At 44.7% G+C, this 27,460-nt stretch overlaps 1 protein-coding gene across 1 annotated transcript in view; it reads left to right on the top strand.

Moving 5' to 3' along the window:
* The window catches only part of LOC141103139 (inter-alpha-trypsin inhibitor heavy chain H3-like), a 175,248-nt gene that overhangs the window by 121,382 nt on the left and 26,406 nt on the right, over positions 1 to 27,460 (top strand). Inside the window, exons 15-16 of the mRNA XM_073592419.1 lie at positions 1,194 to 1,217; positions 4,433 to 4,474. Coding sequence (XP_073448520.1) covers positions 1,194 to 1,217; positions 4,433 to 4,474 — 66 coding nt within the window. The remainder of the gene's footprint in view (positions 1 to 1,193; positions 1,218 to 4,432; positions 4,475 to 27,460) is intronic.

Below are 27,460 nucleotides of genomic sequence, written 5' to 3'. Positions count from 1 at the left end.
ATCGAGTGTTCATGTTCAGTGCCAGTGGAGAGAAGAGCAGAGGGCAGCTTCACAACGTACAGCTGCCGCGCCGCCCGGGCGGAGATGGTAGTGTGTGTAGACAGTGACAGGCTGGCTCAGTAGGAGGAGGAGGAAAGAGGACACGCAGCACGCTCACACACTGACATACCAAGCGCCGCCACGGCGCTGGAGGTGTGTGTTCTTTCAACCCGGCAGGCTGCGGAGTGCGGGGTGAACGGGTCAGCTCATTAAAAAAAAACAAAAAACAGTGCTTTCCACACCGTCGGGAGGGTGTCACCCCTCTAGCGGGTGTCACCCGGTGCGGACCGCACCCCCCGCACAACGCCTCTGAGGAGGATATAATGTTTCAGTTATGTGAATGGACAGAGTCAGTGATCACTGACTCTGTTCATACATCAAAGGGAGGATGACATGGAGAGGGACAGCAGAATGGAGGGGGACATGGAGGAAAACTGGAGGGAGACAGCAGCAGAAAGGAGGGGGACAGCAGCAGAACGGCGGGCGACACGGAGGAAAAAAATGAGGGGGACAGCAGAATGGCAGGGGACACGGTGGAAGAAAGGAGGGGGAGAGCAGAACAGAGGGGGACATGGAGGAAGAAGGGAGTGGGACAGCAGAATGGAGGGGGCATGGAGGGGGACTGGAGGAGGATGCAGTGACAGTCAGCGGTGATCGTGCGTGGGGGAGTTACAAGCACAGATCACCGCTGTATAGATTTCACTAAAGCAGCTGAAAGCCGCTGTGGGAGAAGCTTGTAACTCCCCCACTCACCGATCACCGCTGACTGTCCAGGTATCGGGTGAAGTATCGGGAGCATTTGCCCGAGTACAAGTACTCGGGCAAATGCTTGGTATCGGTGCCGATACCGATACTAGTATCGGTATTGGGACAACCCTACCGGATACCTACCGAGAAAACGGCCACCTCCTTTTCACCATCACTGGGGTCCTCCCTCTTGTGTCCAGCCTCTCCAGAACGACCTATTCCTTGCTTGAAACATCTGGACGACGGATGAGACCATCCACATCCTGAACACTCGTGCTTGTACCTGCACATCCCTCTGAACGTGCAGATCCCAGCATTGTATTGCCAGCATACCCATTTTTTGTTGCTGGCCACCTGTCCCTGAGCCAAAAGTCCACCGGCTCCCCTGAAAAATAACTGGTGCGGAGCCCACTCAGCCGTCCTCCAGCACAGTCACAGGCTGATGTCCTTATGGTCCCATCTCAACGCCGGCCGGATAACTCTCCACTGACGAAACTGCTCAACATACCTCAGCCACTCCGTGCCCCCGTAAGCTCTATCCGCCTCCCCTATCAAATCCTGGTAACAAAAGAGCGCCGAACAGTATTCGGGGTTCTTTTTTCCCCACTCACCCTTGCCATGATGGTAAAACGCCTGTAGCCAGTTGGCAAATATCCCCTCTTCTCTCCGTCCTCCTTCTTTGAATGATCCGGTTTAACCCTATCCAGGTTAAATTTTTCTAACTGCAGCAGGGAAAAAATCTCCACATACTCACCCTACCACATCTTTTCTCATACTTCAGGCTTCAAGTGTGCACCCAACGGCCCCTCATAGCAAACATAGACCTCGCATTTTTGCAGAACCAGCTAGTCTGACGACTTCCTGTCTGCCCGCAGCTTCCCCCGCCACCACCACCTTGGCCGTCCCCTGCGTAACCCCACCTGTGTTACCTGTGACGGGAATGTTGTCAAGGCCGGAACTACCGGAGCTACCGCACCCCTCAGCCAAAATGGCTTGGCCGACTACTCTTGCTGGCGGGACCCAGGCTGACACCGGCCCAGCGGGGGCTCTATCCGCATGCCCAAACTTTTGCATTCATTTCTATGTCCCAGCAAGAAAACCCAGTAACCCTGCAGCCCCCCCAGCTGCCTCAGCCACCGCAGTCCTTCCCGCCGGACCCATCTGTCATGCCCTCTTGCCCTATGCTAACAGACAATCCCTCATGATATAAGTGTAAAGGTGACTTACCGGGCTGCACAGGAGTTGACCCATCAGCCGACCATATGTTCTCCAACGACGTTGCACTGCTGGGGGGGGGAGCAGCCTCTTCTTCCGACCCCCAGTTCTCCTGCTGACCTCTGTCCAGACCCCTCTTCCTCTTCTGATGATAGCCCGCCAGGCGTAACAGCATCGACTGCCGATGGTCCCGCAGACCTCCGAACCCCCTCCTCCGCATTGTGTACCCGCTCACCGGCTTCGGGACAGCCTTACCAGGACCAGTGTGTGGGGCCTCAGTCCTGCCGGCCTCCGCTTGCCTGGAAGTCCTCCCCGGCTGTCCCCCACTGTTCCTCCTAAAGTCTCCTGGCGGTGCATAAGAAGGCCCGGGGACCCCTGTTGCTTTGTTCCCCATGGTAGGCCTCAGGCCAACTGACGTAGCGCTAGGGGCGGAGCCCATGCCCTCCCGTTTCCACCGCCTACTAGGCCGCAATGCTGCCCCAGAGCCCCCAGACTGTCCTCCTGGTGACCTCCTGTGTTGGAGGGGAGACCGCACAGGACTCCCCCCATCCCGCGCTGCTGCCCACTTGACCGAGGGTCCCGTCGGGAATCCCTGGCAGGGTACCCCCCCGACTGACGCTGTGGCCTAGAGTGACGTTCCGGTGAAAAAATCGCTCCGGCGGCCTGGGCCTACGATTGCCCTACCTCCCCCCTGTAGTTTCCACCTACTACTGTTTGTGTTGGAATAAGCCCCAAAGTGTCCTGCAGCCAACCGGAAACCCCGCAACGCTGCTTCCTCCCTGAGCTGGGCCAAGAGCTGCTCCACCTCTGACTTGCTTCTGCTGAACTTTTCCCAAAACTGTGATGACTCATAGGGAGGGGCCTCCCTTTTATCTCCTCTCCAACCCCTCCCCCCAGCACCAACCTGATACACTCCCTCTCCTGATACTATTACCCTGTTTCCCCAGTCATGTAAGCCCTCCGCCTATGTCATTCCATTTTCTTTGCTCCGGGCTTTTCTTTCTTTTGGCAGTATTTGATCACCACTTGGTTTTTATTTTTTTGTGATTATAAATGAAAAAAGATATAAAAAAATAAATATATATATATAATTATTATTATTATTATTTTTTGCTATAAAACATGTCCAATACATTTTTTGGTAAAAAAAAAAAAAATCCCAATTAGTGTATATTTGGTTTGCGTGAAAGTTATAGCGTCTGGTATAGATACTGGAATTTTTTTTGTTATGCTAGTAATGGTGGTGATCAGTGACTTAAAGTGGGATTGTGATAGTATGGCGGGCAATCTGACACTAGCTGACGCTGGCTGGGGGGTTGACTAACTGCCACTGACATCAATAGTGACACTAATACAGTGGTCAGTGCTAATACTATACACTGTCACTGTACTAATGACACTGGCTGGGAAGGGATTAACATCAAGGGGCGATCAAGGGGTTAAATATGTGACTAACAATGTGTAATGTGTGTGTTATGTGGTGCTTTTACTAAGCAATCTTGCTGTTATTTGCTCTGCCTTGTAGGAAATAAAAAACAGCAAGATCGCCTGTCACTATTCAGAGCTCTGTGTTGTTTACAACACAGAGCTCCCTTCCCTGAATGACAGAGCCAATCAGCGGGAGTTGGCTGTCATTGGCTGGCACCTGCTGATTGGCTTATGCTGTGACTAATAACAGCACAGCTGTATCTGTGGGTGCACCTGTGCGCACCCTACCTGTCAGACACGTGATCCAGCGTAGAGAGGCTGTGCCACCGCCTCACACAGGCAGTCGGCAACTGGTTATGATAACTCAAGGTAATGGGGCTAAGGTATTAACAAAGGAGGGATGTGTGGGGTAGAGTCATTAGCATTGATAGTAATGTGTTTTTCGATATTTACCACTTGCCGCCCGCCGTATAGCAAAGTGACAGCGGCAAAGTGGTTTAGTTATCCTGATCGGACGTCATATGACGTGATCAGGATAACAGAGCTGGCGTGTGTGCCCGTGGGGGCACACAGCGCAGCGATCGGAAGTGCCATGTGTCAGTTGCCATGTGCCATGTGTCAGTTTGACACACCGCAACTCCGATCGTGGTATGAAGCCTCTGACAGAGGCTTCATACCACGTGATCAGCTGTGACCAATCACAGCTGATCATCGCGTGAACCAGGTAGTGGCGGTAAACAGCTCTCCTCGGTTCACGCTGATCGGCGGCTTTCCCTGTCAGAGGGGGGGTCTGTGCTGATTATCAGCACAGCCCCATCAAAAGGTGCCCATCAGCTGCCAATCAATGCCCATCACCTTCCAGCCTGCCCCCCTCTATAAAGCCTGTAAGTGCCCATGAAAGTACAGATCAGTGCCCACAACAGTGCCCAAAAAAGGTGCCAATCAGTACCCCATCAGTGATGCCTGTCAGTGCCTCATCAAAGTGCCAATCAGTGCCACTCAGTAAAGCCTATCACTAGCTCCTCATCAGTGCTGCCTATCCAGTGCCGCCTATGAGTGCCGTCAGTGCTGCCTATCAGTGCCCATCAGTTTTTGATTTTTTTTTTTAAATTGTAGCTCTTTTTTCGTTTATAGTGCAAAAATTAAAAACCGTAGAGGTGATCATATACCACCAAAAGAAATCTCTATTTGTGGGAAGAAAATTATAAAAATTTAGTATGGGTACAGTGTTGCATGATCGCGCAATTGTCATTCAAAATGCGACATCGCTGAAAGCTAAAAATTGTCCAGGGCAGGAAGGGGGGAAAGTGCCTGGTATTGAAGTGGTTAAAGGGCCAGTGTCAATGGACTTATGTTCACTTGAGAACTGCTTCTTTCTAATACAAAAGCAGTGTGAAGCAGGTCACAAAGAGGACAAATGCAGGTCAAATGCACCTGACAATTAATTCTGAATGGTCTCAGTAGCATCTCAATCTGACTTCAAAAGCAAGCAAATTGATATAGGCTATAAAACTACAGTGGTATATTGGTGGCACAAAATTGATCACACCCAGAAAAACAATCTGAAAACAGCCCTAAACCAACCCATTAACCTTCAAAGTTAATCTCTTAAACAGAACTCCAAGCCAACAGCTAAATGCACATATGATATACAAATAAGGGAGGGTTTTACCTGCCAAAGGATTTTTATTTCTATCCATTCAGTCTGCTGCAGTTAATAATGCTTACAGGTCTTGTCCCTCCCCAAGCCTGAGTCACTGATAATGTACCCAGGTCTACCAGTATAGCACAGAGACTGCCAGTCACACAAGCACAGTCCCTAGCACGCTGGTTCAGGTTCAGGTGGATGTCTTTTTAGTATTTATTGCTGAAGAACTTTAACATGAGAGGGGGTTAGGGTTACAAGATACTCTGTAGTGATAATGGAGGACAAATCTCTCTCCAATCTTCCAACAGTAGCTTTCTGGAGGTAACAGGGAATGGCCAATATTTCAAGGACCCTAACTCAGCAGTCCATATAGAACTTCCATCAGACACTTAGTTCCCTTACAGCACATTCAAACCCAACAGTCCACAGCAAGGTCTTTACTCACAATGTCCCAGGAGCTGTCTGCCAGCCTTCACCCACAGGTAGGTCCTCTGTGAGAGAGAAAAAGGATCCTTTCTCCAGACCAGAACTTCAGGATAGTGCCCTCTAGCAAAAACCAGCTGCAATATCCTCCCAGACTGCAACTCTTTAGCTCACTGCAGCTGTCTCTAGGTGCAGAAGCCCCCTAGAGACGCGGAAGCCTTCCTGCAGAGGAAAGACAACCTTTCCAATGGTTCAGACTACTTTTCACCTTCCCAGCCACCTTCTGGACATGCCTCTCCAGGGATTGACTAGGGCCGTGATGGCAAACCTTGGCACCCCAGATGTTTTGGAACTACATTTTCCATGATGTTCAACTACACTGCAGAGTACATGAGCATCATGGGAAATGTAGTTCCAGAACATCTGGGGTGCCAAGGTTGACCATCACTGGACTACGGCATGATACATTTTAGGCTAGTCATTTGAATTCTCCCTTCCTATGTTTTGGAAGCTTCTTCCAGAGGCAGGGGAAGCAATCAAACCCCCAGCCTGTGAAACCCTGAACAGACCAGAACAAAAATGACTTCTCCACTCACAACAGTGAAGCCAAAAACCAAATTTACCTAGCAGTCTACCTGGAACGGCACTACACAAGAAAGGGATTTACAGTAAAATGTGACAATATTGCATATAATGCATAAACCGAGTACTCATTTGTACTTTTGGACCTCAATTGGCTTTTGATCACAAAGTCAGTAAGGTATAAGCTCAGATTTATTTATTTCATTATTTTTCATTGTTAAAATTATTTAAAATCTATTGGATGAGATGATTTGCTTTAACAGTATTTGTGGTTTATATTTTACAGCCCCGGGTCACAGTTCACCCTCTCAATGTAAGGATTTTAATATTAATTCTTAATAATTTGCATAAAGTAGAAAAATGGCTAATGTATTGCTAAAAGCACTATTAGGCTTAAAGTGGAAGAAAACCCTAACTATATCTATTCTTAAAAATATTTCCTCCCCCTTCTTCTACCTGTCCTGCCTAAACTGTATATCAAAAAGATATTTACCTATTTTTAATCTGCTCCAGTCCAGTCATATGATCCTGCAGCACTGGCTCCCCTGTGTCAGTGAGTGGCTGCTGCAGGGGAGAGGAGGGAATGCCGACAATGGCTGGGCTATGGGAGCCTATGTGTGACAAATATGGGTTAGACACAATATGTAAGGGGAGGGGGGATGGGAACATTTTTAAGAATAGTTGTAGTTTTCTTCCACTTTAATGCAGAATGGAGATGAAGGGATGAATGTTGAAATGTGCAGAATTAAGGGGGTGAAAGATTTTATATACATTGAGAAAGCATGCAACTAGTATGTGTAGGAGAGAAAGGGGGGGCAGGAAAGGATTGAAAAAAAAATCCCTGTGTCACTAAAACAGAATGAATGAATGTGCAGCTGCAATTCCAATTATTCTGTCCCCATTTACAATCACTCGATCTCTCTCCTTCCCCTGTTGTAAGGGGGAGGGGAGGGATCAGCATTGTAAGCAGTATCCATGTGATCTGAGGGGCTTGGGTACCATGTGATCACTGGGATTGGTCATCACAGTGCTCACAAGGCACCCAACCTCTCAGATCAGCTTGGTACAGTGTCTCTATGTACCAAGATGTTTAATGACAATCTCAATATGTGTTTCTTTTCTCTATTTTCCACCTGATTCTGTAAATTGTACTATTGTTTAAATGTACTTTAAAAACATTGTGGAAAAGAAAAACCAGGCACACCTTGTGAGGTACGGTGACATATTTGTGGAGGAAGAATAATTTTGCAAATTTTTGCAGAAGCAGGATTACATTGGCGGAAACTGATAAAATCAAATTAAATCGTTTCTCTGGTTATAGGCGTTTTAAAGACTGTATTATTGATGCTTGTTCTTCAGATGTAATTCTGGATAAAATCAGTTACCCTAAAATAATATAGCAGTTCTAAACGGAGTCTGATCCAGTGACCCTCTGGCTTTTTTAGGTTTTCCCACCCCCTCAGCATGTATCTTCTCTTCCTCTTGCATTTCCCATGGGTCATAATGCATAGATAAATCCAGGAGCTCACATACAAGCAGAGCGAGGATTTTTGTCTACATAGTAGACATGTGCGCTGTCAATAAATTTGTTTTATTTCGTTCCCGTTCCGTTTCGTATTAGCCGTTAATTCGTATATTTCGTAATTCGTGTCCAAAATTCAATGTGGATTCGTACGAAATACGAATTTTCGTTAGCTTCCAAAACCTTTCATAACAATTACGAACGTTTGTTATAATGAATTTAAAAAGCAAAAAATACCTTTCTCAATGTGGCCTGTGCTGTGCTGACTTCCTCCTGGAGCTGTACCCCTGCTGTGCTCATTATGAGGGTCTCCCACCATCCCTGTGCTGTGATGACTTCCTGGGTTTGTACCCCTGCTGTGCTCAGTATGAGGGGGCTCCCACCATCCCTGTGCTGTGCTGACTTGAAGTCAGCACAGCACAGGGATGGTGGGAACCCCTCATACTGAGCACAGCACAGGGATGGTGGGAACCCCTCATAATGAGCACAGCAGGGGTACAGCCCCAGGAGGAACACAGCACAGGGATGGTGGGAGCCCCTCATAATGAGAACAGCAGGGGTACAAACCCAGGAAGTCAGCACAGCACAGGGATGGTGGGAGCCCCTCATAATGAGCACAGCAGGGGTACAAACCCAGGAAGTCATCACAGCACAGGGATGGTGGGAAGTTCCTCCTGGGGCTGTACCCCTGCTGTGCCCATTATGAGGGGCTCCCACCATCCCTGTGCTGTGCTGACTTCCTCCTGGGGCTGTAAGACACCCTTTCCAATGGTTCAGACTACTTTTCACCTTCCCAGCCACCTTCTGGACATGCCTCTCCAGGGATTGACTAGGGCAGTGATGGCGAATCTTGGCACCCCAGATGTTTTGGAACTACATTTCCCATGATGTTCAACTACACTGCAGAGTGCATGAGCATCATTGGAAATGTAGTTCCAAAACATCTGGGGTGCCAAGGTTGACCATCACTGGACTAGGGCATGATACATTTTAGGCTAGTCATTTGAATTCTCCCTTCCTATGTTTTGGAAGCTTCTTCCAGAGGCAGGGGAAGCAATCAAACCCCCAGCCTGTGAAACCCTGAACAGACCAGAACAAACAATTACTTCTCAACTCAGCACAGTGAAGCCAAAAACCAAATTTACCTAGCAGTCTACCTGGGACTGCACTACACAAGAAAGGGATTTACAGTAAAATGTGACAATATTGTCTGCAGTTAATGCATCAACCGAGTACTCATTTGGACCTTTTCGACCTCAATTGGCTTTTGATCACAAAGTCAGTAAGGTATAAACTCAGATTTATTTATTTAATTATTTTTCATTGCTAAAATTATTTAAAATCTATTGGATGAGATGATTTGTTTTAACAGTATTTGTGGTTTATATTTTACAGCCCCAGGCCACAGTTCACCCTCTCAATGTAAGGATTTTAATATTAATTCTTAATCATTTGCATAAAGTAGAAAAAGAGCTAATGTATTGCTAAAAGCACTATTAGGCTTAAAGTGGAAGAAAACCCTAACTATATCTATTCTTAAAATATTTCCTCCCCCTCCTTCTACCTGTCCTGCCTAAACTGTATAGCAAAAAGATATTTACCTATTTTTAATCTGCTCCAGTCCAGTCATATGATCCTGCAGCACTGGCTCCCCTGTGTCAGTGAGTGGCTGCTGCAGGGGAGAGGAGGAAATGCCGACAATGGCTGGGCTATGGGAGCCTATGTGTGACAAATATGGGTTAGACACAATATGTAGGGGGATGGGAACATTTTTAAGAATAGTTGTAGGTTTCTTCCACTTTAATGCAGAATGGAGATGAAGGGATGAATGTTGAAATGTGCAGAATTAAGGGGGTGAAAGAGTTTATATACATTGAGAAAGCATGCAACTAGTATGTGTAGGAGAGAAAGGGGGGGCATGAAAGGATTGAAAAAAAATCCCTGTGTCACTAAAACAGAATGAATGAATGTGCAGCTGCAGATCCAATTATTCTGTCCCCATTTACAATCACTCGATCTCTCTCCTTCCCCTGTTGTAAGGGGGAGGGGAGGGATCAGCATTGTAAGCAGTATCCATGTGATCTGAGGGGCTTGGGTACCATGTGATCACTGGGATTGGTCATCACAGTGCTCACAAGGCACCTAACCACTCAGATCAGCTTGGTACAGTGTCTCTATGTACCGAGATGTTTAATGACAATCTCAATATGTGTTTCTTTTCTCTATTTTCCACCTGATTCTGTAAATTGTACTATTGTTTAAATGTACTTTAAAAACATTGTGGAAAAGAAAAACCAGGCACACCTTGTGAGGTACGGTGACATATTTGTGGAGGAAGAATAATTTTGCAAATTTTTGCAGAAGCAGGATTACATTGGCGGAAACTGATAAAATCAAATTAAATAGTTTCTCTGGTTATAGGCGTTTTAAAGACTGTATTATTGATGCTTGTTCTTCAGATGTAATTCTGGATAAAATCAGTTACCCTAAAATAATATAGCAGTTCTAAACGGAGTCTGATCCAGTGACCCTCTGGCTTTTTTAGGTTTTTCCACCCCCTCAGCATGTATCTTCTCTTCCTCTTGCATTTCCCATGGGTCATAATGCATAGATAAATCCAGGAGCTCACATACAAGCAGAGCGAGGATTTTTGTCTACATAGTAGATATGTGCGCCATCAATAAATTTGTTTTGTTTCGTTCCCGTTCCGTTTCGTATTAGCCGTTAATTCTTATTTCGTGTCCAAAATTCAATTTGGATTCGTACGAAATACGAATTTTCGTTAGGTTCCAAAACCTTTCATAACAATTACGAACGTTCGTTATAATGAATTTAAAAAGCAAAAAATACCTTTCTCAATGTGGCAGTCGTCGTACTCATTATGCTTATTATGAGGGGCTCCCACCATCCCTGTGCTGTGCTGACTTCCTCCTGGGGCTGTACCCCTGCTGTGCTCATTATGTGGGTCTCCCACCATCCCTGTGCTGTGATGACTTCCTGGGTTTGTACCCCTGCTGTGCTCATTATGAGGGGGCTCCCACCATCCCTGTGCTGTGCTGACTTCCCCAAGGAAGTCAGCACAGCACAGGGATGGTGGGAACCCCTCATACTGAGCACAGCACAGGGATGGTGGGAGCCCCTCATAATGAGCACAGCACAGGGATGGTGGGAGCCCCTCATAATGAGCACAGCAGGGGTACAAACCCAGGAAGTCATCACAGCACAGGGATGGTGGGAAGTTCCTCCTGGGGCTGTACCCCTGCTGTGCCCATTATGAGGGGCTCCCACCATCCCTGTGCTGTGCTGACTTCCTCCTGGGGCTGTAAGACAACCTTTCCAATGGTTCAGACTACTTTTCACCTTCCCAGCCACCTTCTGGACATTCCTCTCCAGGGATTGACCAGGGCAGTGATGGCGAACCTTGGCACCCCAGATGTTTTGGAACTACATTTCCCATGATGTTCAACTACACTGCAGAGTACATGAGCATTATTGGAAATGTAGTTCCAAAACATCTGGGGTGCCAAGGTTGACCATCACTGGACTACGGCATGATACATTTTAGGCTAGTCATTTGAATTCTCCCTTCCTATGTTTTGGAAGCTTCTTCCAGAGGCAGGGGAAGCAATCAAACCCCCAGCCTGTGAAACCCTGAACAGACCAGAACAAAAATGACTTCTCCACTCACAACAGTGAAGCCAAAAACCAAATTTACCTAGCAGTCTACCTGGAACGGCACTACACAAGAAAGGGATTTACAGTAAAATGTGACAATATTGCATATAATGCATAAACCGAGTACTCATTTGAACTTTTGGACCTCAATTGGCTTTTGATCACAAAGTCAGTAAGGTATAAGCTCAGATTTATTTATTTCATTATTTTTCATTGTTAAAATTATTTAAAATCTATTGGATGAGATGATTTGCTTTAACAGTATTTGTGGTTTATATTTTACAGCCCCGGGTCACAGTTCACCCTCTCAATGTAAGGATTTTAATATTAATTCTTAATAATTTGCATAAAGTAGAAAAATGGCTAATGTATTGCTAAAAGCACTATTAGGCTTAAAGTGGAAGAAAACCCTAACTATATCTATTCTTAAAAATATTTCCTCCCCCTTCTTCTACCTGTCCTGCCTAAACTGTATATCAAAAAGATATTTACCTATTTTTAATCTGCTCCAGTCCAGTCATATGATCCTGCAGCACTGGCTCCCCTGTGTCAGTGAGTGGCTGCTGCAGGGGAGAGGAGGGAATGCCGACAATGGCTGGGCTATGGGAGCCTATGTGTGACAAATATGGGTTAGACAGAATATGTAAGGGGAGGGGGGATGGGAACATTTTTAAGAATAGTTGTAGGTTTCTTCCACTTTAATGCAGAATGGAGATGAAGGGATGAATGTTGAAATGTGCAGAATTAAGGGGGTGAAAGATTTTATATACATTGAGAAAGCATGCAACTAGTATGTGTAGGAGAGAAAGGGGGGGCATGAAAGGATTGAAAAAAAATCCCTGTGTCACTAAAACAGAATGAATGAATGTGCAGCTACAATTCCAATTATTCTGTCCCCATTTACAATCACTCGATCTCTCTCCTTCCCCTGTTGTAAGGGGGAGGGGAGGGATCAGCATTGTAAGCAGTATCCATGTGATCTGAGGGGCTTGGGTACCATGTGATCACTGGGATTGGTCATCACAGTGCTCACAAGGCACCCAACCTCTCAGATCAGCTTGGTACAGTGTCTCTATGTACCGAGATGTTTAATGACAATCTCAATATGTGTTTCTTTTCTCTTTTTTCTACCTGATTCTGTAAATTGTACTATTGTTTAAATGTACTTTAAAAACATTGTGGAAAAGAAAAACCAGGCACACCTTGTGAGGTACGGTGACATATTTGTGGAGGAAGAATAATTTTGCAAATTTTTGCAGAAGCAGGATTACATTGGCGGAAACTGATAAAATCAAATTAAATCGTTTCTCTGGTTATAGGCGTTTTAAAGACTGTATTATTGATGCTTGTTCTTCAGATGTAATTCTGGATAAAATCAGTTACCCTAAAATAATATAGCAGTTCTAAAGTCTGATCCAGTGACCCTCTGGCTTTTTAGGTTTTCCCACCCCCTCAGCATGTATCCTCTCTTCCTCTTGCATTTCTCATGGGTCATAATGCATAGATAAATCCAGGAGCTCACATACAAGCAGAGCGAGGATTTTTTCTACATAGTAGACATGTGCGCTGTCAATAAATTTGTTTTGTTTCGTATTAGCCGTTAATTCGTATATATATATAAAATATGAATTTTCGTTAGGTTCCTTAAGCTTTTGTAACAATTACGAACGTTCGTTATAATTAATTTAAAAAGCAAAAAATACCTTTCTCATTGTGGCAGTCGTCGGACTCATTATGCTCATTATGAGGGGCTCCCACCATCCCTGTGCTGTGCTGACTTCCTGGGTTTGTACCCCTGATGTGCTAATTATGAGGGGCTCCCACCATCCCTGTGCTGACTTCCTGGAGCTGTACCCCTGCTGTGCTCATTATGAGGGGCTCCCACCATCCCTGTGCTGTGCTCATTATGAGGGGCTCCCACCATCCCTGTGCTGTGCTCATTATGAGGGGCTCCCACCATCCCTGTGCTGTGCTCATTATGAGGGGCTCCCACCATCCCTGTGCTGTGCTCATTATGAGGGGCTCCCACCATCCCTGTGCTGTGCTCATTATGAGGGGCTCCCACCATCCCTGTGCTGTGCTCATTATGAGGGGCTTCCACCATCCCTGTGCTGTGCTGACTTCCTCCTAGGGCTGTACCCCTGCTGTGCTCATTATGAGGGGCTCCCACCATCCCTGTGCTGTGCTCATTATGAGGGGCCCCCACCATCCCTGTGCTGTGCTGACTTCCTGGGTTTTTAATTTTATCATAACGAATAATTGTAATTATTATGACAATAATAAAACAATATTAACGAACATTCTTATTTTGTCCGATTCTGAATCTCCCATCGACTACCAGTACCAGTCTCCCACTCCCGTATTAAAAAAGGTAATTTTCCCAACCCTCACTCAGCAGCAGAAGAAAACCTCTGATTTCGTATACAATTCAGAAGCATAGAAATTCGTATTTCGGATACTTCCGAATGAAGAAATTTTCAGAAATTTGTACGAATTTTCGATTCGTACAAAACGAACCGCACATGTCTACTACATAGGCAAAGGTGCGTCCTTTACATCAGTATCCCTGTGTGACAGAATGGGGGCAGAGTGACAGGAGGGGGGCAGTGTGACAGGAGAGGGGGGGCAGTAAAAATAGTGTAATACAATCAGCACAAGCACCAACACAAAAATTGTGTTCAGTAACTCTTCACCTAAAAATATACTTGTGCCTAATAACCAAGACAAAAATTGCCGCTAACACTCTACAAGTGATTCCACTAATCCACCATGTATAACATATAATATATAAATTAAGTGCAGCGCAATTATTATATGTAAACACTCCTAAATGACCCTCCTGAAAGAATATCAAACTATTACAAAAACAAAAAGCGTGTCTTTAACCACTTAAAGAGGGAGTCCACCTAAAAAAAAAATATTAAAAGCCAGCAGCTACAAATACTGCAGCTGCTGACTTTTAATAAATGGAGACTTACCTGTCCCAGGGTCCAGCGGTGTCGGCAGCCGACGCCGATCACTCGCTCGACTCTCGGCAGCTGCCGCCGCCATCCTAGGTGCGGGAAAATCAGGAAGTGAAGCGTTGCGGCTTCACTTCCTGGTTCCCTACTGCGCATGCGCGAGTCGCGCTGCGAGTCGTAACTGGTCCCCGCTATCTCCTGGGATCTGTGTGTTTCCCAGGAGACAGCGCGGAGGGACAAAAGGTGAGGGACCCCCTGAAAGGTGCCAAATGTGACACCGGAGGGGGGGAGGGTTCCGAAAAGCAGAAGTTCCATTTTTGTGTGGAAGTCCGCTTTAAGGACCAGCCTTGTTTTGGATTTTACGTGTTTACATGTTTAAAACAGGTTTTTTTGCTAGAAAATTACTTAGAACCCCCAAACATTATATATTGTTTTTTTTCTAACACCATAGAGAATAAAATGGCAGTCATTGAAATACTTTTTATTGCACCGTATTTGCGCAGCGGTCTTATAAGCGCACTCTTTTTGGAAAAAATTCACTTTTTTGAATAAAAAAATAGGACAACAGTAAAGTTAGCCCAATTTTTTTTATATTGTGAAATATAATGTTACACCAAGCAAATTCATACCCAACATGTCACGCTTCAAAATTGCGCCCGCTCGTGGAATGGTGTCAAAATTTTACCCTAAATATCTACATAGGTGTCGTTTAAAAAATTCTACAGGTTGCATGTTTTGCACTACAGAGGAGGTCTATGGCTAGAATTATTGCTCTTGCTCTACCGGTTGCGGCGATAACTCACATGTGTGGTTTGACATAAAAAAAAAATATGCCTTTAAGAAAAGTGGGCGGAGCTGACGTAATGACGTCGCTTCAGCCGTCCAATGGTATGGAGACGGGTGGCGGCCATCTTAGCCTCACTCGTCTCCATACCCAGGCACAGAAAGGTCCCGATCACCTCCGCCGCTACCGACGGCTCCGGTAAGCGGCGGTGGGCGCCCGCCGCAGAGACCACCATTATCGTACACAGAACCGGCTCCTGTAAAGATGGATACCTTGGTTGTCGCAGCAGCTGCTGCCATTACCGAGATATCCATCTTCAAAGTGCCGACGTATATGTACAGGAGCCGGTCTGTAAGTGGTTAAAAGTCTTTCACATATCTCCAAATCAAAAACAAAATCACATCAAAAATCCACACCACTGTGTCATAAACAGGTGACAGTTGTGAATCTCCACCTTAAGGTGAAATGCCCGCTCACCTCCAGAATTAGGTACACACTACACAGTGACAGGAGAGGAGCAATGTGACAGCAGGGGCAGAGTGACGGGGGGCAAAAGGACAGGAGGGGGGGCACTGTAACAAAAGGGGGGTACTGTGACAGGAGGGGGGCAGTGTGACAGGAGGGGGTAATGTAACAGGAGGGGAGCAGTGTGAAAGGAGGGGGTAGTGTGACAGGAGGGGGCAGTGTGGCAGGAGGGAGGTAGAGTGACAGGAGGGGGGGCAGAGTGACAGGAGGACACCTGGAGCACACACTATACTAAACACTGTGTAGAAGAGTCAGGAAACTGCTGTTGCAGTGAATATATTTCTGGCTACCAGGCAGGAGTGGAGGGGGGCTCTCTTACCTTACCAGTACTGCAGAAGCAGCATGAAAGTTTCCTGCTACTGTGCAAAGGGCGTCATCTGTCTCATCCAGGATCTGTGACACACGGCTATCCACGCTGATCCTTGCTGACATACATGAGGCTTCGGGTTCTGGGACTCAAGGATTCAGGGGCACCACATCTCCCCCACCATATATAAAACAAAACAGGTATTTAAAAAATCCAAATCCCCAGCAAGTGGCTGGGTACTCAGATTTTGTGTCCCCCCCCCCATCCTGGGTCCCTAAGGCGGGCTACCTATGCCTCCTTATGCTGGCGCAAGCCCTGCATACAAGAATGGTGTCAATGTTGTGACTGTTCTTCAATCCATTAGTAACAAGTAGGGAATATAAATATAAAGAATGGATTGCTCCCAGTAAAATGTAGTGTAGCTTATTTTATATATGAATAGCAAATGCAAACATTTTCTCAACCCAAGCTGCTATATGAAATCCCAATAATAAGATAACTATACATGGAACAATCAGTGTTACGCAAGAATTAAGTATATAAAAAAATGTAATTATTCATTGGTGCATTGATTTAATGCACTCCCTTTTATTTGTATAGATTTTTTTGTATGAGTTATTAGTTTTTAATATACTTATTTTATACACACACAGCAATTGTCTAAACCACAACTCCAGTCTAAAACCAGGAACATCTCCTAGATGTTAGTCCAGAGACCCTTTAATTCCTGGATATAGCTCATCAATTAAATAGGCAACTGGATTACACCAGTGTACATGCCAAACAAGAATGGAAAAACATACAGTATATGTTTAAATTTTAGCATGATTAAGTCATTTATAACAGTCAGTTAGAGTATGATATGGTGCTCATTTATGTTTTAGGCAATACTTCAATTAGTCTGTAGTTGCAGCATGACTGCTATGGTGCTTACTATAGGTAGACCCATTTTTTGTGTATGATTCTAGTCTTTTCCTATGCACAGCCAATATGAGAAGCAAGGACTTAAAAACTTAACTCTGAGCATTCTGTTTTTGTCTTAATGATCCAGACTCCATAGATTTGAGTGGTGCTAAAAAGCCAGTTGCAAAAGATTATTACCATTTAAAGACGAGAAAGATTTAACGATGAGAAGATAGTGTTGATAGTGGCGTTTAACTACACTGCAACACTATGGAAGACTGCTGTGGGATCAGAAGTGACAATCGACTACCTGTTGTCTGTAGATTCAATGGACATCAGCTGAAGCTCAGTGGAAATCACAGTAACATCACCTCCACCATTAATAAGTGCATATCAGATGAAAAAAATGATTTCTCGGGGTGGTTCACACTGCTGTGATGCGGGAAGCCTGCGAATCCACTGCGGGTTCCCGCATTGCATGTCTCCCGGCGGCAGGTCACACTGCAAACTGCTGGGAGTGTCAGTTAAAAGTTAATGACATCCCCAAACCAGTTTGCATATCGCAGTGCGATCTACAAACTCAGACAGGAATCGGATTGCATGGGTGTACACACCCATGCAATCCGATTCTGCTGCGGACCAAAAAAAGGGTCCTATCTGTATGGCTGAAATTGCATCGCAAAGAGATTGCATGTGATTTGCAATCTTGGACGATGCCGGCACTCAAGGTTACAATCTTCCAAAAAATACTAAACTGAATTCAGTTCTCTATGAGCTGTCCAGAACTTAAGCCTGGGTTCACACTAGAGAACGTAGTGGCTCACAGCAGGAGTCCGATGCGCCGCCATTCACCGTTTCAAGTCCGATGTCAGCCCGAATTTTTGGCTGAATTCGGACCTGAAACAGACCAAAAGACACACAGGGTTCCTGTGCAATTCGCACCAGAGCCGCTGCGGAGATGTGTGAACCGGCTCCATAGCGAGCCAGTCACCATCTTCTGCTATGCGAATTGGATGCGAATTGGACCTATTCTCCAATGTCACTGGGAGCCAGTTGACTCTGCCCCCTGATGACACAATTTAGGTCTACCCTACTCCAGCCTCCAGAGTATAGAAGCCAATGTGTCCTTGGATGTGGTAAATGTACAGTATATCCCCGTGCAGGAAAGGAGGCATACTGGATCAAAATAAACAAATAAACCCCCCCTCAAAAAAAATAAATTAACTATTTGAGTGAAGGTCCACTTTAGGCCGGGTTCACACTATTGCGAAGTTCAATCTGGGGTCTACATGATTCATTCTTATAAGCCACTGGTCATTGACCATATAGTTTTGATGGGTGCTTTCCTTTCTGAATGACTATGACTATAGGAGTACTGGAGTTCTCTCAATCCTGGTATATACCATATCATCACATATATGTAGCCTGTCACATTACTTGTGTGATGTAAGAACAACTGCATTTCTTTAAAATCATTATATGTAAAGTGTCTTCTGTTATTAAAACTTGTTCTTATTTATTTTTTAACAGCACAGACACCTTATAACTGGGGTAAGGACATCATGAAGATTTAACCTTTGTATTCTATTTAAATATATATTATAATGTATATGTAGATGAACAGCTGCAATCTCAACAAAATGTAGTGGCCTAAAATAAATTTGGATTGCAGTACTTCATGAATTGTATATTTCCTGCATATGGTATCTTAAAGTGTACGTAAATGCTAACAATGAATTTCTCTTATTTACTCACTTTTGGTCAGATAAAAATAAAGTGGAAAGCATTTGGGCCAGTTCCCACTAGTGTGATGTCCGAGATCGGATGTGATTTGCACTTTCACTGCAGTGCAAATCACATGCGACCTCTGTTCGATGCGATTTCAGCCATACAGGTAGTATGGCTGAATTCGTATTGCATTTGGACCAAATTCACACAGGACCCTTTTTTTGGTCCACAGCAGAATCGGAATGCATGAGTGTTCACACCCATGCGATCAGATTCCTGTCTGAGTTTGCAGATCGCACTGCGATATGCGAACTGATTTGGGGGTGTCATTTAAATTTTAACTGGCACTCCCAGCAGTTCGCATAGGGCAGTCTGACCTGCCGCCGGGAGACATGCGATGCGGGAACCCGCAGTGGATTCGCAGGCTTCCCACATCGCAGCAGTGTTATATCAGTTTATAAAATAAACCTGTTGATCTTGTCAGCAATTTAGAACTGTCATGTGTCCTATTACACACTACTTGTGTTATCTCAGGAATGGATGCCCTCTTAGGCCCGGTTCAAACTGGTGCATGACAAGTCGTGCCCCATTAAGTGCAATAGAACTGTTCTAATAGGACTTGAGTTGTATTGTGAACCGGGCCTAAGTTCTTAACTTGATCTAGAGACTGAATAGCCTTTATGTGCAACAATTAGATACTGTATTTCTATGTAAAGTGCAAAAATCAACACAAATATAAATACATCAATCTAAAAGTGCAGATAATGGTATATATGTGTAGTGCTACCCGCCGTAGGAGCAGCTTGAATTTTTGCCCGTGTCTCCCCACTGTTTAATCCGCAGGCAGTTAAAGGGTATTTTCCACACAGCCAGGTGCACACACTCTTCCGCTCACTGTCTCCAATAGCCAGTCTAGGGGATTTGTTTTGTTGTTTTATATGGAGAGCTTGGATAGGGAAGGGATATAGTAGGATACTCCAAATTTAACTATTCACACGTGAGGACAGCTTTCTCAGTAGATCTGTGTAGCAGATTGTACAGAATAGAGCAAAGTCGTTTTATTAGAAGGAATTTAGTGGACCTTGCTTCAAGACTCAAGACACCAGCCGGAGTCCCCTTTAGCTTACACCCGGCAGCTGACTTCTAGCACCCAGAGGGGGACTTAGCAGCACCAGTCTCTATGATCCCTTTAGGGAGTCTGTACTCTCAAGGCCCTAGTCACAGGACACCTTCCTCAGTGAAACCAGACAGGATCCATGGCAATCTTCCCTCAGACAGCTCTCAGGAGAACCCTGGGTTTCAGCATTCATGGTTCAGGCCCTCAGGTCGCCCACCTGAAGCCGCCTGGCAGCCTGTGCTGAAGAGGGGCACCATGCCCTCTCCCCAATTGTAATTATTATGACAATAATAAAACAATATTAACGAACATTCTTATTTTGTCCGATTCTGAATCTCCCATCGACTACCAGTACCAGTCTCCCACTCCCGTATTAAAAAAGGTAATTTTCCCAACCCTCACTCAGCAGCAGAAGAAAACCTCTGATTTCGTATACAATTCAGAAGCATAGAAATTCGTATTTCGGATACTTCCGAATGAAGAAATTTTCAGAAATTTGTACGAATTTTCGATTCGTACAAAACGAACCGCACATGTCTACTACATAGGCAAAGGTGCGTCCTTTACATCAGTATCCCTGTGTGACAGAATGGGGGCAGAGTGACAGGAGGGGGGCAGTGTGACAGGAGAGGGGGGGCAGTAAAAATAGTGTAATACAATCAGCACAAGCACCAACACAAAAATTGTGTTCAGTAACTCTTCACCTAAAAATATACTTGTGCCTAATAACCAAGACAAAAATTGCCGCTAACACTCTACAAGTGATTCCACTAATCCACCATGTATAACATATAATATATAAATTAAGTGCAGCGCAATTATTATATGTAAACACTCCTAAATGACCCTCCTGAAAGAATATCAAACTATTACAAAAACAAACAGCGTGTCTTTAACCACTTAAAGAGGGAGTCCACCTAAAAAAAAAATATTAAAAGCCAGCAGCTACAAATACTGCAGCTGCTGACTTTTAATAAATGGAGACTTACCTGTCCCAGGGTCCAGCGGTGTCGGCAGCCGACGCCGATCACTCGCTCGACTCTCGGCAGCTGCCGCCGCCATCCTAGGTGCGGGAAAATCAGGAAGTGAAGCGTTGCGGCTTCACTTCCTGGTTCCCTACTGCGCATGCGCGAGTCGCGCTGCGAGTCGTAACTGGTCCCCGCTATCTCCTGGGATCTGTGTGTTTCCCAGGAGACAGCGCGGAGGGACAAAAGGTGAGGGACCCCCTGAAAGGTGCCAAATGTGACACCGGAGGGGGGGAGGGTTCCGAAAAGCAGAAGTTCCATTTTTGTGTGGAAGTCCGCTTTAAGGACCAGCCTTGTTTTGGATTTTACGTGTTTACATGTTTAAAACAGGTTTTTTTGCTAGAAAATTACTTAGAACCCCCAAACATTATATATTGTTTTTTTTCTAACACCATAGAGAATAAAATGGCAGTCATTGAAATACTTTTTATTGCACCGTATTTGCGCAGCGGTCTTATAAGCGCACTCTTTTTGGAAAAAATTCACTTTTTTGAATAAAAAAATAGGACAACAGTAAAGTTAGCCCAATTTTTTTTATATTGTGAAATATAATGTTACACCAAGCAAATTCATACCCAACATGTCACGCTTCAAAATTGCGCCCGCTCGTGGAATGGTGTCAAAATTTTACCCTAAATATCTACATAGGTGTCGTTTAAAAAATTCTACAGGTTGCATGTTTTGCACTACAGAGGAGGTCTATGGCTAGAATTATTGCTCTTGCTCTACCGGTTGCGGCGATAACTCACATGTGTGGTTTGACATAAAAAAAAAATATGCCTTTAAGAAAAGTGGGCGGAGCTGACGTAATGACGTCGCTTCAGCCGTCCAATGGTATGGAGACGGGTGGCGGCCATCTTAGCCTCACTCGTCTCCATACCCAGGCACAGAAAGGTCCCGATCACCTCCGCCGCTACCGACGGCTCCGGTAAGCGGCGGTGGGCGCCCGCCGCAGAGACCACCATTATCGTACACAGAACCGGCTCCTGTAAAGATGGATACCTTGGTTGTCGCAGCAGCTGCTGCCATTACCGAGATATCCATCTTCAAAGTGCCGACGTATATGTACAGGAGCCGGTCTGTAAGTGGTTAAAAGTCTTTCACATATCTCCAAATCAAAAACAAAATCACATCAAAAATCCACACCACTGTGTCATAAACAGGTGACAGTTGTGAATCTCCACCTTAAGGTGAAATGCCCGCTCACCTCCAGAATTAGGTACACACTACACAGTGACAGGAGAGGAGCAATGTGACAGCAGGGGCAGAGTGACGGGGGGCAAAAGGACAGGAGGGGGGGCACTGTAACAAAAGGGGGGTACTGTGACAGGAGGGGGGCAGTGTGACAGGAGGGGGTAATGTAACAGGAGGGGAGCAGTGTGAAAGGAGGGGGTAGTGTGACAGGAGGGGGCAGTGTGGCAGGAGGGAGGTAGAGTGACAGGAGGGGGGGCAGAGTGACAGGAGGACACCTGGAGCACACACTATACTAAACACTGTGTAGAAGAGTCAGGAAACTGCTGTTGCAGTGAATATATTTCTGGCTACCAGGCAGGAGTGGAGGGGGGCTCTCTTACCTTACCAGTACTGCAGGAGCAGCATGAAAGTTTCCTGCTACTGTGCAAAGGGCGTCATCTGTCTCATCCAGGATCTGTGACACACGGCTATCCACGCTGATCCTTGCTGACATACATGAGGCTTCGGGTTCTGGGACTCAAGGATTCAGGGGCACCACATCTCCCCCACCATATATAAAACAAAACAGGTATTTAAAAAATCCAAATCCCCAGCAAGTGGCTGGGTACTCAGATTTTGTGTCCCCCCCCCCCATCCTGGGTCCCTAAGCGGGCTACCTATGCCTCCTTATGCTGGCGCAAGCCCTGCATACAAGAATGGTGTCAATGTTGTGACTGTTCTTCAATCCATTAGTAACAAGTAGGGAATATAAATATAAAGAATGGATTGCTCCCAGTAAAATGTAGTGTAGCTTATTTTATATATGAATAGCAAATGCAAACATTTTCTCAACCCAAGCTGCTATATGAAATCCCAATAATAAGATAACTATACATGGAACAATCAGTGTTACGCAAGAATTAAGTATATAAAAAAATGTAATTATTCATTGGTGCATTGATTTAATGCACTCCCTTTTATTTGTATAGATTTTTTTGTATGAGTTATTAGTTTTTAATATACTTATTTTATACACACACAGCAATTGTCTAAACCACAACTCCAGTCTAAAACCAGGAACATCTCCTAGATGTTAGTCCAGAGACCCTTTAATTCCTGGATATAGCTCATCAATTAAATAGGCAACTGGATTACACCAGTGTACATGCCAAACAAGAATGGAAAAACATACAGTATATGTTTAAATTTTAGCATGATTAAGTCATTTATAACAGTCAGTTAGAGTATGATATGGTGCTCATTTATGTTTTAGGCAATACTTCAATTAGTCTGTAGTTGCAGCATGACTGCTATGGTGCTTACTATAGGTAGACCCATTTTTTGTGTATGATTCTAGTCTTTTCCTATGCACAGCCAATATGAGAAGCAAGGACTTAAAAACTTAACTCTGAGCATTCTGTTTTTGTCTTAATGATCCAGACTCCATAGATTTGAGTGGTGCTAAAAAGCCAGTTGCAAAAGATTATTACCATTTAAAGACGAGAAAGATTTAACGATGAGAAGATAGTGTTGATAGTGGCGTTTAACTACACTGCAACACTATGGAAGACTGCTGTGGGATCAGAAGTGACAATCGACTACCTGTTGTCTGTAGATTCAATGGACATCAGCTGAAGCTCAGTGGAAATCACAGTAACATCACCTCCACCATTAATAAGTGCATATCAGATGAAAAAAATGATTTCTCGGGGTGGTTCACACTGCTGTGATGTGGGAAGCCTGCAAATCCACTGCGGGTTCCCGCATTGCATGTCTCCCGGCGGCAGGTCACACTGCAAACTGCTGGGAGTGTCAGTTAAAAGTTAATGACATCCCCAAACCAGTTTGCATATCGCAGTGCGATCTACAAACTCAGACAGGAATCGGATTGCATGGGTGTACACACCCATGCAATCCGATTCTGCTGCGGACCAAAAAAAGGGTCCTATCTGTATGGCTGAAATTGCATCGCAAAGAGATTGCATGTGATTTGCAATCTTGGACGATGCCGGCACTCAAGGTTACAATCTTCCAAAAAATACTAAACTGAATTCAGTTCTCTATGAGCTGTCCAGAACTTAAGCCTGGGTTCACACTAGAGAACGTAGTGGCTCACAGCAGGAGTCCGATGCGCCGCCATTCACCGTTTCAAGTCCGATGTCAGCCCGAATTTTTGGCTGAATTCGGACCTGAAACAGACCAAAAGACACACAGGGTTCCTGTGCAATTCGCACCAGAGCCGCTGCGGAGATGTGTGAACCGGCTCCATAGCGAGCCAGTCACCATCTTCTGCTATGCGAATTGGATGCGAATTGGACCTATTCTCCAATGTCACTGGGAGCCAGTTGACTCTGCCCCCTGATGACACAATTTAGGTCTACCCTACTCCAGCCTCCAGAGTATAGAAGCCAATGTGTCCTTGGATGTGGTAAATGTACAGTATATCCCCGTGCAGGAAAGGAGGCATACTGGATCAAAATAAACAAATAAACCCCCCCTCAAAAAAAATAAATTAACTATTTGAGTGAAGGTCCACTTTAGGCCGGGTTCACACTATTGCGAAGTTCAATCTGGGGTCTACATGATTCATTCTTATAAGCCACTGGTCATTGACCATATAGTTTTGATGGGTGCTTTCCTTTCTGAATGTCTATGACTATAGGAGTACTGGAGTTCTCTCAATCCTGGTATATACCATATCATCACATATATGTAGCCTGTCACATTACTTGTGTGATGTAAGAACAACTGCATTTCTTTAAAATCATTATATGTAAAGTGTCTTCTGTTATTAAAACTTGTTCTTATTTATTTTTTAACAGCACAGACACCTTATAACTGGGGTAAGGACATCATGAAGATTTAACCTTTGTATTCTATTTAAATATATATTATAATGTATATGTAGATGAACAGCTGCAATCTCAACAAAATGTAGTGGCCTAAAATAAATTTGGATTGCAGTACTTCATGAATTGTATATTTCCTGCATATGGTATCTTAAAGTGTACGTAAATGCTAACAATGAATTTCTCTTATTTACTCACTTTTGGTCAGATAAAAATAAAGTGGAAAGCATTTGGGCCAGTTCCCACTAGTGTGATGTCCGAGATCGGATGTGATTTGCACTTTCACTGCAGTGCAAATCACATGCGACCTCTGTTCGATGCGATTTCAGCCATACAGGTAGTATGGCTGAATTCGTATTGCATTTGGACCAAATTCACACAGGACCCTTTTTTTGGTCCACAGCAGAATCGGAATGCATGAGTGTTCACACCCATGCGATCAGATTCCTGTCTGAGTTTGCAGATCGCACTGCGATATGCGAACTGATTTGGGGGTGTCATTTAAATTTTAACTGGCACTCCCAGCAGTTCGCATAGGGCAGTCTGACCTGCCGCCGGGAGACATGCGATGCGGGAACCCGCAGTGGATTCGCAGGCTTCCCACATCGCAGCAGTGTTATATCAGTTTATAAAATAAACCTGTTGATCTTGTCAGCAATTTAGAACTGTCATGTGTCCTATTACACACTACTTGTGTTATCTCAGGAATGGATGCCCTCTTAGGCCCGGTTCAAACTGGTGCATGACAAGTCGTGCCCCATTAAGTGCAATAGAACTGTTCTAATAGGACTTGAGTTGTATTGTGAACCGGGCCTAAGTTCTTAACTTGATCTAGAGACTGAATAGCCTTTATGTGCAACAATTAGATACTGTATTTCTATGTAAAGTGCAAAAATCAACACAAATATAAATACATCAATCTAAAAGTGCAGATAATGGTATATATGTGTAGTGCTACCCGCCGTAGGAGCAGCTTGAATTTTTGCCCGTGTCTCCCCACTGTTTAATCCGCAGGCAGTTAAAGGGTATTTTCCACACAGCCAGGTGCACACACTCTTCCGCTCACTGTCTCCAATAGCCAGTCTAGGGGATTTGTTTTGTTGTTTTATATGGAGAGCTTGGATAGGGAAGGGATATAGTAGGATACTCCAAATTTAACTATTCACACGTGAGGACAGCTTTCTCAGTAGATCTGTGTAGCAGATTGTACAGAATAGAGCAAAGTCGTTTTATTAGAAGGAATTTAGTGGACCTTGCTTCAAGACTCAAGACACCAGCCGAAGTCCCCTTTAGCTTACACCCGGCAGCTGACTTCTAGCACCCAGAGGGGGACTTAGCAGCACCAGTCTCTATGATCCCTTTAGGGAGTCTGTACTCTCAAGGCCCTAGTCACAGGACACCTTCCTCAGTGAAACCAGACAGGATCCATGGCAATCTTCCCTCAGACAGCTCTCAGGAGAACCCTGGGTTTCAGCATTCATGGTTCAGGCCCTCAGGTCGCCCACCTGAAGCCGCCTGGCAGCCTGTGCTGAAGAGGGGCACCATGCCCTCTCCCCACCTGGACCTTTCTCTCTCTGGAGGAAGACCCAGTGCTAATCAAATATGAATACCAGCACCCAGCATGCATTGAGGTACCTCCCTTTGTAATTGGCCAGGGCTGTATGAATATTCATACTCCCATCAGCATGGTTTTTGCCCACTTTCCATAGTTGCTAGACCAGTGTGAAATTGTAAGTCAGCATGAGCAGCACCAGAGCACACTGAGCAGCCTACGCTAAACGATCACAGCTCTCTATTAAGCAGACAGCACATACATTTAATATAAAAGTGGATTGCGCTAACTTCTGTGTATAATACCACTGCTGAAATATGCAAAAATAGAATATCTATCCTAGGTAGCGTGCTTTTCTATATCAATTAATATTGTGTCAAAGATATGCTGTCCACATAGTGTTATTAGTGACAAAATAATATTCCAAGAAGCTACCAAAAAACTATTTAAAGTGCTAGTGCTAAAAAATATGACAAAATATTAAAAAATGTGCAATGTGCCAATATTACTTAATGACCATCAAATATCACGTATCACCATGCATATATACTACATGCTGCAAAAAATGTCCTCAACATATGCATAAACACTACAGCCCACTAGGTGTCCTCAGTGGGTGATCACTTCTGTGCAATGACGTTAGGTTCTACCAAAAACTATTTAAAAGTGCTAGTGCTACAATATATCAAAAAATGTGCCAATATTACTTAGTGACCATCAAAATATCACATATCAACATGCATATGTACTATATAGTGCAAAAAAATGTCCTCAACATATGCCTAAACACCACAGTACACAGGATGTCTTCAGTGAGTGATCACTGTGCAATGACGTTCCTTTTCAGTATATTTTGCTCCTAATTCACCACTTATCGTTACTTCACCACCACCTTATGCAGTGGCCACTCACCAGATGTAATAAAAAATAAGCACCTTTGGTTCATTAAGGATAACCAATCCGTTTGTGATGGGTCCAATAGCAGCCTTTCCAAGCAATATATTAGTACCTCTTGCTCTGTTCAGTGATGTTATGGTGCCCTTGAGCCGGCACCAAGCAAATCCAGCAGTGTATATGGAGAGGGTGTCTCAGTCTGTTTCCCCTCTGTCACTGTGTCTCTTCACAGCGGCATGCGTTCCAGGCCTCACTCTTGTTCAACCGGAAGTGATGAGAAAGTTCCCAGCAGCCTCTACACATTTCGCAATGTAATTTGCGTCATCAGGAAGCACTATGTAGTACATATGCATGTTGATATGTG

Source organism: Aquarana catesbeiana, linkage group LG07 (genome assembly GCF_042186555.1).
Source record: "Aquarana catesbeiana isolate 2022-GZ linkage group LG07, ASM4218655v1, whole genome shotgun sequence".
Taxonomy (NCBI): domain Eukaryota; kingdom Metazoa; phylum Chordata; class Amphibia; order Anura; family Ranidae; genus Aquarana; species Aquarana catesbeiana.
This window is presented reverse-complemented; position numbering and strand designations above follow the sequence as displayed.